At 46.5% G+C, this 14601-nt stretch overlaps 1 protein-coding gene across 1 annotated transcript in view; it reads left to right on the forward strand.

Annotated features, from left to right (window-relative positions):
* The window catches only part of APMAP (adipocyte plasma membrane associated protein), a 134685-nt gene extending 122806 nt beyond the window's left edge, over window positions 1–11879 (forward strand). Inside the window, exons 8-9 of the mRNA XM_029594506.1 lie at window positions 6345–6537; window positions 8581–11879. Coding sequence (XP_029450366.1) covers window positions 6345–6537; window positions 8581–8781 — 394 coding nt within the window. The 3' untranslated portion in view covers window positions 8782–11879. The remainder of the gene's footprint in view (window positions 1–6344; window positions 6538–8580) is intronic.
* The last annotated feature ends 2722 nt before the right edge of the window (window positions 11880–14601 follow it).

Consider the following 14601-nt stretch of genomic DNA (forward strand, 5'->3'; position numbering starts at 1 on the left):
TCTTAAAAATTGTAACGAGAGCTGATTTTACTTCTCTTAAACCAGAGTCCGCTTTTTCTCACAACTCCGACATGGCCATGTTTCAGTGAACAGTCTGCTTCAGGGGGTTCCACGTCTCCTTTCAAAGTTGCTCTCAGCATTCTATTTCCATTATTTTCTCTTTTTGACTCCCGACAAAGTTGCTTCCGTTTTTATCCTTTCTTCATCAAGCTTTTAAACATGTCGTCCAACTCTTCTACTTATATACGTCAGCATACGTCATGATGACACCCCTTACGTCAGGGAATACCAATTTATTACCTCATTTAACCTATCTGGGTGAACAGATCTTAATTTAAAAATCCCAAACTGTTCTCGTTTGTTTAGGGCAGATAAGTATGGAGCTTGCCGGACAGATTGGATGGGCCATTTGGTCCTTTTCTGCCATCATTTCTATGTTTCATTCCCTTCATTTCCCATAGCTCATTATTTCTCTTTGCTGCCTGCCTTGTCCCATATAAATGTTGAGGTTGGCTCTTACATGTGCTGTAATAGCCAATTGCAACACTTACATGGGAAGAAGAGAGGAGAGAAGAGACCCAGTGCGTCGGCACTGGCAGGTTTACCAGCCACCGCCAGTGAGGAGAGATACTGTGGTGTTCCCATCTCCCACCAGCGAGGAAAGGCTGCATGCTGCTGTGAGGAATAGAGGAGTAAGGAAAGGGACAGAGGGAAGAAAAGGAAAGTGGTGAGTGAAATGGGTCATGAATGAGTGGGGCGGGTGAGTGTTAGGGAAGGGAGGGGGTGGGTGGAAGAGAGGGGCTAGTGACTGAGTGGGAAGGGGGGTGAGTAGGAGAGAAGGAGATTGAGTAGAGGGGAGTGAATGGGAGTAAGTGAATGTCAGGGGGGAGGCCTCAGCCATCGATGCCGTCGGCACCACTGAGACATCCATTGATGCCTTCGATGCCTTCATCGGTGCCTCCGATAATTCCTCCGATTCCTTAGGAGCCTAGACCAGGACCTTCAGGTATCCCACCACCCCATCCCCCTCTAGTTCCTAGAGGGACAGGTGCTGATCCCTACGACACCTGGACTGATGATTCCTCCCCAGACCGTGATGATTTACCTTCACCACCTTCACCCACTGAAAGTAGGAAGCATTCTCCTCCAGAGGACCTCTCCTTTATAAATTTTGTGAAGGAAATGTCTGAATTGGTTCCCTTCCAATTGCAGACTGAACAGGATGACAGACACCAGATGATGGAGTTGCTCCAATTCTTGGATGCTCCCAAGGACATAACCTCCATCCCTATCCACCAGGTTCTTCTGGATCTCCTCAAGAAGAACTGGGAACATCCTGGCTCCAGTGCATAGAAAAGCTGACACTACCTATTTGGTGCAGTCAGCTCCAGGGTTTCAGAAAACTCAGTTGGATCACCAATCTGTATTTGTTGAATCTGCACAAAAAAAGAGCAAAGACATCAAAGCCTCACACTTCTTTTTCCCCTGGCAAGGAACAGAAGTTTCTAGATGCCATTGGCCGCCGAGTATTCCAAGGCTCAATGCTCATCTCCCGGATTGCCGCTTATCAGCTCTATATGACCCAATATAATAGGGTCATTTTTAAGCAGATACAAGATCTGACGGATACCCTGCCTCAACAATTCCAAGATCAGCTTCAAACCCTAGTAAACAAGGGTTTTGAAGCAGGCAAGCATGAGATCAGATCATCCTATGATATCTTTGATACTGCTACCAGAGTATCTGCAGTAGCTATTTTGGCAAGGAGATGGGCCTTGCTCAAGTCTTCCGACCTTCGCCCTGAGGTACAACACAGGTTATCTCCCACACAGGGTAGGTCAGATAACCGATTTGGAGAACAAATTCAATGGACAGTGGCGGAAGTTAAGGACCATCATGAGACTTTCAGAAAGCTCTCTCTGATACCTTCTGACTACTCTTCAAAACAGCCCTTCCGAAAGGACTCTTAAGTCCTTCTTCCGGCCAAAGAAGTCCTACCCACCACCAACCAGATCCCGTGCCACGAGACCTTTTCAAAAAGCCCAGTCTCGTCAGACACGGAAACAAAAGCTGCAAGCAGCTCCTCAACCAGGTCCTGCTTCAGATTTTTGACTTCCACCTAGAGAGCAGCAGCCAGCCACCATTGCCTCTCATACCAGTGGGAGGCCGACTGTGCCATTTCAACAACATATGGTACTCAATTACCTCAGACGAATGGGTACTGGCGATAATTGCCCAGGGTTACCATCTGAACTTTCTCTTCGTGCCACCAGACTCCCCAATGTGGAGAACATCCGATCACTCCATCCTTCTGGATCAGGAGGCCTCCCTCCTTCTCCAATCCAAGGCAATAGAACCCGTACCCTACTCTCAGCACGGCCTAGGGTTCTGGACCTACGGACCCTCAACAAGTACCTCCAGCGAGAGAAATTCAAGATGGTAACCTTAGGCTCACTTCTTCCTCTCCTACAAAGAGGAGACTGGCTCTGCTCTCTAGACCTCCAGGACGCATACACTCGTATTGCGGTAAATTCATCTAATCGCAAATACCTGAGGTTTCTAGTAGGCCCCAAGCACTATCAGTACCGAGCGCGTCCATTCGGCCTAGCCTCTGCACCATGAGTCTTCACAAAATGCCTCGTAGTGGTTGCAGCCTTCCTAAGACCTCAGGGTGTTCACGTCTACCCCTATCTAGATGATTGGTTGATCAGGGCTCCAACTCAGCAAGCTGCTCTGTCATCCCTCAATCTAACCTTACACACTCTAGGATTTCTCGACAATTACGACAAATCCTCTTTAGTCCCATCTCAAACCTTGTCATTCATTGGGGCAGACTTGGACACCTTGCAGGCAAAGGCTTTTCTGCCTCGGCAGCGAGCTCTCACTATTGTGTCTCTTGCACACCAGCTGCAGTCCCAGCACTCCGCGACTGCACGCCACTTTCTCATCCTCCTGGGACACATGGTGTCCTCAGTTCAGGTCACGCCAATGGCCCGTTTGGCCATGAGAGTCATGCAGTGGACTGTAAGGTCTCAACGGACTCAAAGCATTCAGCCTCTGTCGACCATTGTCCACGTAACCGACTCACGCCATCAGTCTCTTGACTGGTGGAGAAATCAGAACAATCTCCTCCAAGGCTTGCCCTTCCAGGCTCCAGACCCTCAAATAACTTTTACCACCGATGCTTCCAACTTCGGATGGGGAGCCCATGTGGTCAATCTGCAGACAAAGGATCTTGGTCTCCAGAGGAAGCCAAACACCAAATAAATTTCCTGGAGCTTTGAGCAATCAGATATGCTCTCAGGGCATTTCAGGATCGCCTCTCAAATCAAGTCATCCTGATCCAGACAGACAACCAGGTAGCCATGTGGTACATCAACAAACAGGGAGGCACGGGCTCCTTCCTTCTGTGTCAAGAAGCGGCACAGATATGGGCAGAGGCTCTCTCCCATTCGATGTACCTCAGGGCTACCTGGTTGCCGGGAGTGGACAATGTGTTGGCAGACAAGCTGAGTCGCATCTTTCAACCGCACGAGTGGTCTCTCAACCCCTCAGTAACAAGCTCCATCTTCTAACAATGGGGATATTCTCAGACCTCTTTGCATCTGCTCAAAATCGCAAAGTAGAGAACTTCTGCTCTCTCATTCGCAGCAAACACTCTCAGCCCAGAGACGCATTTTCCCTCTCATTGGCAACCGGTCTACTTTATGCATTCCCTCCGCTTCCTTTTCTCTCAAAGACTCTCGTGAAGTTACGTCAGGACAAGGGAACCATGATCCTGATAGCACCTCACAGGCCACGCCAAGTGTGGTTTCCAATGCTTCAGGATCTCTCCATTCGCAGGCACATTCCCCTGGGAAAGGACCCGCTTCTGATCACTCAAAACGACGGGTGCCTATGCCACCCCAATCTTCAAGCCTTGTCCCTGACGGCATGGATGTTCAAAGGTTAATCCTTCAGCCACTTAACCTTTCTGAACCAGTTTCCCATGTCCTGATTGCTGCGCGGAAGCCTTCCACAAGAAAATCTTACTCATGGAACAGGTTTAAGTCATGGTGCTCTTCTCAGTCCCTTGACCCCTTTACCTGTCCAATCACGAAGTTTTTGAACTATCTCTGGCACTTATCAGAGTCAGGTCTAAAAACTTCTTCCATCAGAATGCATGTCAGTGCGGTAGCTGCCTTCCATAAAGGTGTCTGGGATGTTCCTATCTCAGTACAACCCCTTGTAACACGTTTTCTGAAGGGCTTGCTTCACCTCAAGACTCCACTGCATACTCCGGCCTGTTCTTGGGACCTTAATCTAGTTTTGGGTCGGCTCATGAAATCACCATTCGAGCCTCTTCACTCCTGTGACCTTCGATATCTCACATGGAAAGTGATTTTCCTTTTGGCAATCACTTCAGCTTGCAGAGTTAGTGAATTACAGGCCCTAGTTACCTACCCACCTTACACTAAACCTCTGCAGGACCGGGCAGTACTCCACATCCACCCTAAACTCTTACCCAAGGTAGTTTTGGATTTCCATCTAAATCAATCCATCATACTACCTACCTTTTTTCCCAGGCCCCATTCCAATCCAGGAGAGCAGGCTCTGCATACGCTTGACTGCAAACGGGCTCTAGCGTTCTGCCTAGACCGTACAGCTGCCAACAGGAAAAGCACTCAATTGTTCGTCTCTTTCCATCCTAACAAATTAGGGCAGCCTCTCTCCTCCTGGTGGGCGGACTGCATATCCTTTTGCTATCAGCAAGCGGGCATTCCATTTCAAGACCGTGTTAAAGCATACTCTGTGAGGGCCATGGCGACTTCAGTAGCACACCTTCGATCGGTGCCGCTTCCTGATATTTGCAGGGCTGCCACCTGGAGTTCTCTCCACAGCTTTGCAGCCCACTATTGCTTGGACAAAGCCGGAAGACAAGATTCCATCTTCGGCCAGTCTGTCCTTCGTAACCTGTTTACCACGTGACGTACCAACACCCTTCCACCTGCCCATTAGGGTTCAGGATGCCCTCGCTAAATTTGTATTCCAGTCCTAGTGCCTTGCACACCTGGGTACATTTGGTACATTTCTCGGACATCCTCAGCTCGGTACTCACCCATATGTGAAGACTATCATCCTGCTTGTCCTGTGAGAAAGTAAATGTTGCTTACCTATAACAGGTGTTCTCACAGGACAGCAGGATGTTAGTCCTCACGAAACCCGCCCGCCACCCTGTAGTGTTGGGTACGTAACGTTTTCTTATTTTATTTTTCGGCACTACCTGTAGCTTTTAAACAAAACTGAAGGGGGACCCCTGCTGGCTGCAAGGTTAGTGCCATGCTGGGCATGCCCAGTAGAGGCCAGTCAAAGTTCTGGAAACTTTGACAAGTGTTCCATGATTGGGCTCCATCCTGTGATGTCACCCATATGTGAGGACTAACATCCTGCTGTCCTGTGAGAACGCCTGTTACAGGTAAGCAACATTTGCTTTATCCTTATTAGTTTTAATTATTGGGTGTTTGATATGTCTGCTGTTTTGAAATATTTGATTAATTTTGGGAAAATGTTTAATGATTGTTTTATCTTTATTCCTAATTATTAGGTTTTCCATTTGTAATCTGTTTTGTAATATGCTTTGTATTAATATAGTTTCCTCACTGTTATGATTGTTATATTTCTTAACCTTGTTTTAAGAGGATTGTTGCTATTTCTGTTTTTCATTTATTGCACTGCATACGAGTCTCACTTTTATGATTTCCAGTCCACTTTTTTGACTGCATCTTACTATTTATACTTTATGGCAGGGATTCCAGTCCTAGAGTGCCACAAACAGATCAGGTTTTCAGGATATCTATAATGAATATGTATGAAAAAGATTTGCATGCACTACTTCCATTGTATGCAAATTTATCTCTTGCATATTCCTTGTAGATATCCTGAAAACCTGGCCTGTTTGTGGCACACAAGGACTGGAGTTTGCAATCCCTGCTTTGTCCTGCATTTGTGACTGAGGTTAGGTACTCTGCCAGCTGGAAAAATACCTTGTACCTGTTGGGTTGAAGATTTTTCTGATTGAAGAGGCTCCCTGAGTGCTAAAAATGATGGCGCTTAAGCCTGCTGGATACTGAAATGCCTGCAGCAAGTGGTGGAGCTTTGATTGCTGTGACGAGGACCTACACCACCCCTCCCTCTGGCTCTCGTTGTGCTCAATAACTTGTAATGTGGCCCCATCACAAAATAGTTTGCCCACACTTGACCTAGAGCTCCTGACTTGGGAAAAGCTGTTTCTTTTATGGAAAAATAAAATTATCTGAAATGTATGTAACTGCCTGCATCCTTTTTATCTGTGTTTTTCTGGCTAGGTATTATGTGTCTGGATTAAGGAAAGGAGGAGCAGATATGTTTGTGGAAAATATGCCTGGCTTTCCAGACAACATTCGGCTGAGTAGCTCTGGAGGATATTGGGTAGCAATGGCAGCTGTTCGACTTAATCCTGGATTTTCCATGGTGGATTTCTTATCTCAGAGACCTTGGCTTAAAAGATTGATTTTTAAGGTAATTTCTATAATAAGGTGAACACAAATAAGGAGCTTTCCAAGACCATCTAAATTTATAACTACTCTTATTTAAATTCAAACATACATTATAGACCTGATATAACGCTGGTGATGAGGTCCAATAATTTGGTCCGTATAAGTGAACCCGCTTTATATCGAGTTGGTATATTTTGCTGTAATAGATTTTAAAAAATGCGGTGATCTTATACTGTACAATCGTTTGGATCCTGGAATTTGAATTTATTAAAAATTATTACCCACTTCATCACAACAGTGAGTTTGAAGCAGAGTACTAGGAAAAAACATTCATAAAATTATAACAGACTAGCCCCTAGATTCATCATTTTGCTTTACTTATAGCAGAATGATGTTGCGGAAAAAAAAGGGGCGGGGGGGGGGCCCGAAAGTGGGCAGCCGGCCACATTGCGGCGGTGCAGGTGCAACGCACACTGTCGCCCCCATAGCGCCACGGGAAAAGGTGTAGTTATTTCCCGCGGTGCTGCCGGTGATAACGTAAAAAACATATCATCCGCAGCGCTGCCGGGAAATAACTCTGGCTAAACCCCACCCACACTCCTCCTTTTCCCCTAATTTGAATAATACCGCCGCGATACCAGCACATCGCACAATAAAGAATGACCCTGCAAAATGGAAAAAGTTTAAAGCATGTGCATAAATAATATTGAGATAGCAAACCTGCTGTTCTGAGGCAACTCGGACTTAAAGGTTTCATGGAAATAAAGATTTTATTGCTAAGAACAAAATATTGAAATAAGATATGTATTTTAACACTGAAGAAATTGGGAGCCAACCTTTGTCTGCATTATAAATATTTTTGCATTAATTATATCAAGCCGCATTATAGGGCCAATGTAATAAAACCCATGCTCCAATTGGATTTAAATTTTAGCACAGGTTTCATTTAGCATGCACCTTAAAAAAAAAAAAAAAAATGCAGTCCCCCACGGGTTGCAGAAAGTTGACACGCAGATAGACCAGGAGTAAAAATAGCATGCTAAACTGCTTTTTTTTTTTTTTTTTTTTGCTCGATGGTCATTTTGCATGTCATTACCCGTAAAACCATGTTAAGAGTTTCCTGATGCTCCCTCTCACATTTAAAAAAAAAAAAAAAAAAAGCCAGACCGTAATGGAATACCCCTCACCCTGAACTCTGCTACCATCCTTCTCAAGTTCAAAAAAACAGTCTGGCTGTAATCGAACATACACAGTGTTTTGTATGCCCTGAGGGCAAATAGTACACATAATAAAAGGGAAAATAGTTGCCACTGTCTGTGGGCAGTGTATAACAAGTAGGCTACATTATATTTAGTTTCTGGCAGTGCTAACCTTCATATATAGTTGAAAGCATCAACTTTATCTGTTGTCTCCAGTTTATTGTATTGTATTCTATTTTTATCTAGTTAGTTTTTGGTTTTTGCTTTTCTGCTTCTGTAGTAAAGAAAGTAATATTCAAATAAACAATACATTTTTTAAATTCTCAGCCTGAGAAAACTTTGGAATTCCAATAAAAACATATAATTGAGAAAATCATAAATGCTTTATAGCAGATCATGTTTTATTTTTGAGCCTTGCAAGATAAGGATAACAGAACTGCTCACTTTCATCCTACTTGAGGCAACCCTTTTATACAGCAAGATGTGCCTGCTTCAGAATATTTGAAATTGTGTTATCGCATCACTTTGTGAAGCTCTGGGTTATTCAGCAAACAATCCTGGATAGAATAACCCCTTCACACCTTGTTGCTGTAGTTCAGGGGTGGCCAGCTCCAGTCCTTGAGTGCCACATTCAGGATATCTGCAAGTAATACATGTGAGACTTGCATGCACACATCCATTGCAGGCAAATCTCTCATATTCTTCATAAATATCCTGAAAACCAGGCCCATTTGTGGCTCTTCAGGACTGGAGTTGGCCACCCCTTTTGTCAGACTTGCCACAGGGTGGGAACAGCTATTGTAAATATCTCTGTAAATTATTTTATTTAATATGTAATACACATTATTTTTGTTTTCCACCTTTAGTTGCTCAGTCAAGATACAGTAATGAAGTTTGTACCCAAGTACAGCCTGGTTTTGGAGCTCAGTGAAAGTGGATCCTACAGAAGAAGCTTCCACGATCCTAATGGAGAAGTGGTGGCATACGTCAGTGAAGCGCACGAGTACGATGGACACTTGTACCTGGGGTCTTTTCGGTCACCATTTATATGCAGACTTAAACTTTAGGATGCATGATAATGGGTGATAAATGAAAGCAGTTGCTGGAAAGGATTGTGTCAGACCACAGGTTACTTAATAAAGGGCTAAGTATACCTTTTAGGGGCTGGTATGTACCTTGCTCACAGATGGGACGATTCAGCCTTTTCTAGCAGGCAGATCTCATCCACCTGAGACATGCATGCTAACTCAAAAGGCATGAATTGACTTGAAAGCTGTGTGATGCATAGAAGCAAAGATGAAATCTTACACTTGATTTTACCCTCTTCAGTTTGGGCTTAATTTAATTTAAAAACATTTTTTGTGGCTGCCTGTTAAGGGTATATACGGTTCACTGGAAAAATCAGAGCTGGCCAGTAAAGGGAATGTTTTTGAGAACAAATTTATTGTACGATTGTGTGTTGGCCAATGAAATTATTTGAATTGTCTGTTGAAAGATTTTCTTTTTTTCTGTTCTGTGCCACAGCATAAAATAATCTTGAAAAATCATATTTTCCTAGCGTGTAGCCAGATGGACTCAGGACCAATGGGTTATATGCTCACCTGCTAGCAGATGGAGGTGGAGTCAGGTTTCAAAGCTGACGTCACCCTACATACACCCCTGCAGTGACATCAGCCTTTCAGTATCTCTCTGACTCCTAGCAGATGTGGACGTGCTTTCCCTATCGGGATCGCTGTACCCTTTAGAAGAAGAAATTCTACTTTTAAATTGGAGAAAGATTGAGCCCTGCTTTCCTTCAGTGATACCTTAAGGTCTCTCCCCGTTGAGAATTCCTGAGGTGATTTCCAAGATCCCTCAGAGGTGTGCCTTGGTCTGGTAGCCGGTTCCAGGAAGCAGAGCTCGGCGGTGATGGCCAAAGCTCTCTTCCCTTGCAGCCAGAGACCGTCTCTGTACTCAGCCAGTAAGCGCTGAGCCCAGGTAAATAAAAAAGAAAAAAAAGAAGAGGATTTCTCGATCAGAGATGTTGGAGGGGTTTCGGTAAGACTTCCTCCGGTCTCCTTGCTCGGCGCACCATACCGACATCATTCCCGATTCGTAGGCGCACAGCTTTGTGCACATTCATACATGTTCAACTAAATAGGCGCAGCGTTCCCATCGCACAAGCTGGGCATGCACCTCGCCGTGGCCCACTTAAGTGCCCGAAATCTGTGCGCACAAAAGTCTTTAAGCGTGAGCTGGCTGAGTACGCAGCTGCCATCTCTAATGGCTCCAGCAGCAAAGCAACGTGTGCCATTCTCTCTGTGCTGCTTGTCATATTAGGGCTACACAGTCTGACCTGGATTCTTACTTACGTCAGCACTGTGAGGAGGCCCAGGGAGAGTTGGCCTCCCCAGACTTTACCAAGCCTGGCTCCTCCCATTCTGAGGATGTCAACCACAACCTTAACCAGAAGTACCCCTGATCTGAGTAATCCCGGGGCTGGGTCTTCCGCGGGAGACGGAAATTCAGTGGCACCTATTCCAGTACTTCCTGGGCTAGATATGGACTCGGCTGCCTTCTCTTGGGTGGAATTTTTTCAAGGCCTTCAAGCCTTCGTACAGGCACAGTCTGCTTTACTTGCCCCTGTCCAGATGGAACCACAGCCGATAAGGCCTCTCTCTCCCAGTCCTATTGGCAGACTTTGAGACATGCCTCGCCCTTCCAATGGTTTCCTTGGCAGGATTCTGGATAGCACGGACAAAGAAGGGGATCCAGATTCCTTAGAAGATGGAGAAATCCCTTTGGGTTTAGAAGCATATCATTTTTTCCATAGAGTTGAATTACCGACCCTGGTTTCTCAGACCCTGAAGATGCTAGGAGTTCCTGGGGCAGACTCCATGACGGAACCAAAGAAGAATCCCATTCTGGTATCTCTACAGAAAGCCTCTTGCTATTTTCTGGTACTGGAAGCCATCCATGAGTTGATTGACCTGGAATGGGATGCTCCTGAAGTGAGTTTTAAAGGTGGTCTAGCATTAGAAGCTCTATACCCACTGTATCCGGCGGCGAGAGAACGCCTGCACTTTCCAAAAGTGGATACGCTGGTCTGCATGTTTCGAAGCGAACAACTATCCCAGTGGAGGGAAGAGTGGCCTTAAAGGATGCGCATGATAGGCAGATGGAGTCCATCCTTAAGCAAACCTTTGACATGACAGCAATGACCTTACAGATTGCTTCCTGTTGTGCCCTGGTGGCTCGCTCGTGCCTGCTCCTCTCTAGAGAGTGGATGACTCAGGGGCATATTCCAGAGAAGCGATGGAGCTTGCTGCTGCCATTTTAGCTGATACAGGCTCTGACCTTGTCCGTCCCTCGGCCAGAGGATTGGCCTCAGTGATAGCGGCCAAAAGACAGCTATGGCTGCAAAATTGGTCAGCAGAAGCAACCTCTAAGGCAAACCTCCCAAAGATGCCCTTTAAGGGATCGCTCCTCTTTGGAAGCGAATTGGAAAAGCTGGCCAGCAAGTGGGGTGAATCTCAAGTCCCCCAGCTACCAGAAGATAAGAGGAAGCAGTTAGAGCACCCCTCACCTATGAGGGGTTGACCCAGGGGTTCCCAAAGCTTTCAGCCCTACAGAAACTTGACATTTCAGAGGTCTCTGTCCTAGGGGAGGTCTTAGTCCTTTTGGAGCTAACAGCCCAAGAGAAGGGCAGGTTCGGCCCAAACTCTCCAATAAAGCTTTGCCGGCCCATCCACGGAACGAGGAGATAGGGGTAGACTATCCCTTTTCTACCAGTCATGGGTCGAGATCACGTCGGAAAAATTCATGATGTCTCCTTACCACTCCCAGCACAAGAAGCAGGCAGTAGAGTCTACTTTGATATGGCTTCTCAAATTGAGGGCTATAATTCCAGTACACCTGCGCCCCAGGAAAATACGGGGCACTATTTCATTGTACCCAAGAAGGAGGGTTCCTTTCGTCCTATCCTGGACCTCAAGAGTGTCAACCGGCATCTATGAGTAATTTAATTTTTGCATGAAAATTCTGCGCTCCATGATGATGGCCGCACAACTGGGAGAGTTCTTAACCTCCCTGGACTTTTCTGATGCCTACCTTCATATTCCAATCTGGCAAGAACATCAGCGTTTCCTATGCTTTGCAGTACAGGGCCACCATTATCAGTTCCAGGCACTACTCTTTGGCCTGGCCACTGCCCTCAGAACATTTTCCAAGATTATGGAGGTCGTAGCAGTGGAACTGAGGAAAGAGGGAATCCTGGTGCACCTGTACTTGGACGACTGGTTGGTAAGGGCAAAGTTATTGGAAAAGAGTCTCCAGGTGACCAGCAGGGTGACGTCCCTGCTTCAGGAGCTTGGTTGGGTCGTAAACATGGACAAAAGCAATCTCAAGCCCTCCCAGTACTTGGAAAATTTGGGAGTCCAGTTCAACCCCAAGCAGGGCAAGGTCTTCCTCCCGCCCTTGCCTATAAGGAAGTTGATATCCCAAGTGCATCGGTTGACGAACGCGATATGCCCCAAGGTGTGGAGCTATCTTCAGGTCCTCGGTTTGATGGCGTAAACCCTGGAGGTAGTACCACAGGTGAGGGCACACATGTGACCACCTCAACACTCTCTGCTGTCACGTTGGAACCAGCTGTCTCAAGACTATTCGATTTCCCTCCATCTATTGATAGAGGTATGTTCTCGGCTCCAGTGGGGGCTACAGGAAGCTAACCTGGGCAAGGGTGTAAGCTTGTTCCCGCCAAACTGGCTGGTCCTCATGACAGATGCGAGCCTCCGGGGTTGGGGAGCTCAATGTCAGGAACTGAAGGCCCAGGAGCGTTGGACCAAGAAAGCATTGCTCTGGAGCATAAACTGCCTGAAAGTTCGGGCAGTCAGATTGGCGTGTCTACAGTCTAGCCACAGACTTCAGGACCAGGCTGTCCTCTTAATGTTGGACAACGCAACAACGGAAGCCTACATCAACTGCCGGGGGAACCCAAGAGCCAACAAGTGTCACTGGAGATAAATCTCCTTATGGAATGGTCAGAGATATATCTATAGATGATCTTGGCCTCCCACATCGCAGGAAAAAACAGAGCAGACTTTCTAAGCAGGAAGAGTCTGGATCCAGGAGAATGGGCATTGTCGGTCAAAGCCTTTCAGCTAGTGGTAGATCGCTTGGGCCGCCAATCGACCTGCTGGCCGCATTTTACAATGTGAAGGTTCCCCGATTTTTCAGTCTCAGAAGAGATCAATGTTCCCTGGGGATTGACGCCCTAGTTCAGACTGGCCAGAAGAGGACTTACCATATGCCTTCCCTCCATGGCCCCTGCTGGGCAGAGTCATTCGCAGGATCGAGCACCACGGGATTAGTCCTACTAGTAGCCTCGGATTGACCCAGGCATCCATGGTATGCAGACATGCAGAGGCTCCAGCAAGGGCAAGTTCTTCACGAGGATCTGACTCTATGCTGTCTTATGGTTTGGCCCTTGAAAGGGCTTGCCTGATGAAGGGTGGATATTCGGTGGCAGTAATTACCACCTTGCTCCACACGCGGAAGTTCTCTGCGTCCTTATCAGATGTGTGGGTCTGGAGAGTATATGAGGCCTAGTGTGAGGAACGCGGTGTTGCCCCTTGGACAACTAAAATCCCTCTGTTTCTGGAATTTTTAAGGGATGGCTCGAATAAAGGGTTGGCCCTTAACTCCTTGAAGGTCTAAGTAGTGGCTTTCTCCTGTTTCAGGGGCGAGGTGAACGGAATCCGTCTGTCGGCAAATCTGGACATGACCCATTTTCTGAAAGGGTAAAACACCTCTGGCCACCCCTATGGTGGCCAGTTCCCTTGTGGAATTTTAATCTAGTTTTGCAGTTTTTGGTAAGGCCCTCCTTTTGTCCACTGTGCAGTCTTTCCTTGCGCTTTTTAACCCTGAAAACTGTGTTCCTGGTGGAGATATGCTTGGCTTGTCGCATCTCTGAACTATAGGCATCATCTTGTCGGGAACCATTCCTCCGGATCACTCCAGGAGAGTTGCAGCTTCATACCGTTCCATCCTTCTTGCCCAAGGTAGTCTTGGGGTTTCATTTGAATCAGTCCATTTCATTGCCATCCCTAGATAGGCGCAAGGACATGGAAGAATACCGCCTCCTCCGCCATTTAAACATCAGTAGGCTTTTGGGTGCAGTATCTGAAAGTTTCAGAACTGGTGCACAACACGGATCGTTCATTTGTTCTTCACGGTAGAAGGAGACAGGGCAAACCAGCTTCGCAGGCTACCATAGCTCACTGGATCAAGGAGATGGTGACGGGAGCTAATATAGAGGCAGAGAAGCCATTAATTACCCTTTCCGGTTAAACCATTCCACTAGGGTTCAGGCATTATCCTGGGCGGAAACTAGATTGCTGTCTCCCGTCAACATTTGCCAAGCGGCGACGTGGTCCTCCTTACACACCTTCTCCTGGTTCTATTGCCTGAATGTTCAGGCCCGAGAGGACACAACCTTTGCAAGGGCGGTGCTAACCGGACTGCGAGCAGCCTCCCGCCCCGATCGGGAGAAGCTTTTGTACATCCCATTGGTCCTGAGTCTATCTGGCTACATGCTAGGAAATGGAGAAATTACTTACCTGATAATTTTGTTTTCCTTAGTGTAGACAGAAGGACTCAGCATCCCGCCCATAGCTGCCCAAGAACTGTGTCAAGGAATCATCCCTGAAATGAATATCGATTCCAAGAGGTTATGGTTAAGCTGTCGCCCAATCCCTAGATCAGGGCATCTGTAATGTTGCTGGGATTCAGCATTTGTTTGGTTGAGTACAAGTTACAGTTATCCGTTTTTAATCAAATTTTAATAAAGTTTTCAATAGTATGTCCACAATGGCTTTTGAAGAGAATACTGAAGGGCTAAGGTCACT

Source organism: Rhinatrema bivittatum, chromosome 3 (assembly GCF_901001135.1).
Source record: "Rhinatrema bivittatum chromosome 3, aRhiBiv1.1, whole genome shotgun sequence".
NCBI lineage: Eukaryota > Metazoa > Chordata > Amphibia > Gymnophiona > Rhinatrematidae > Rhinatrema > Rhinatrema bivittatum.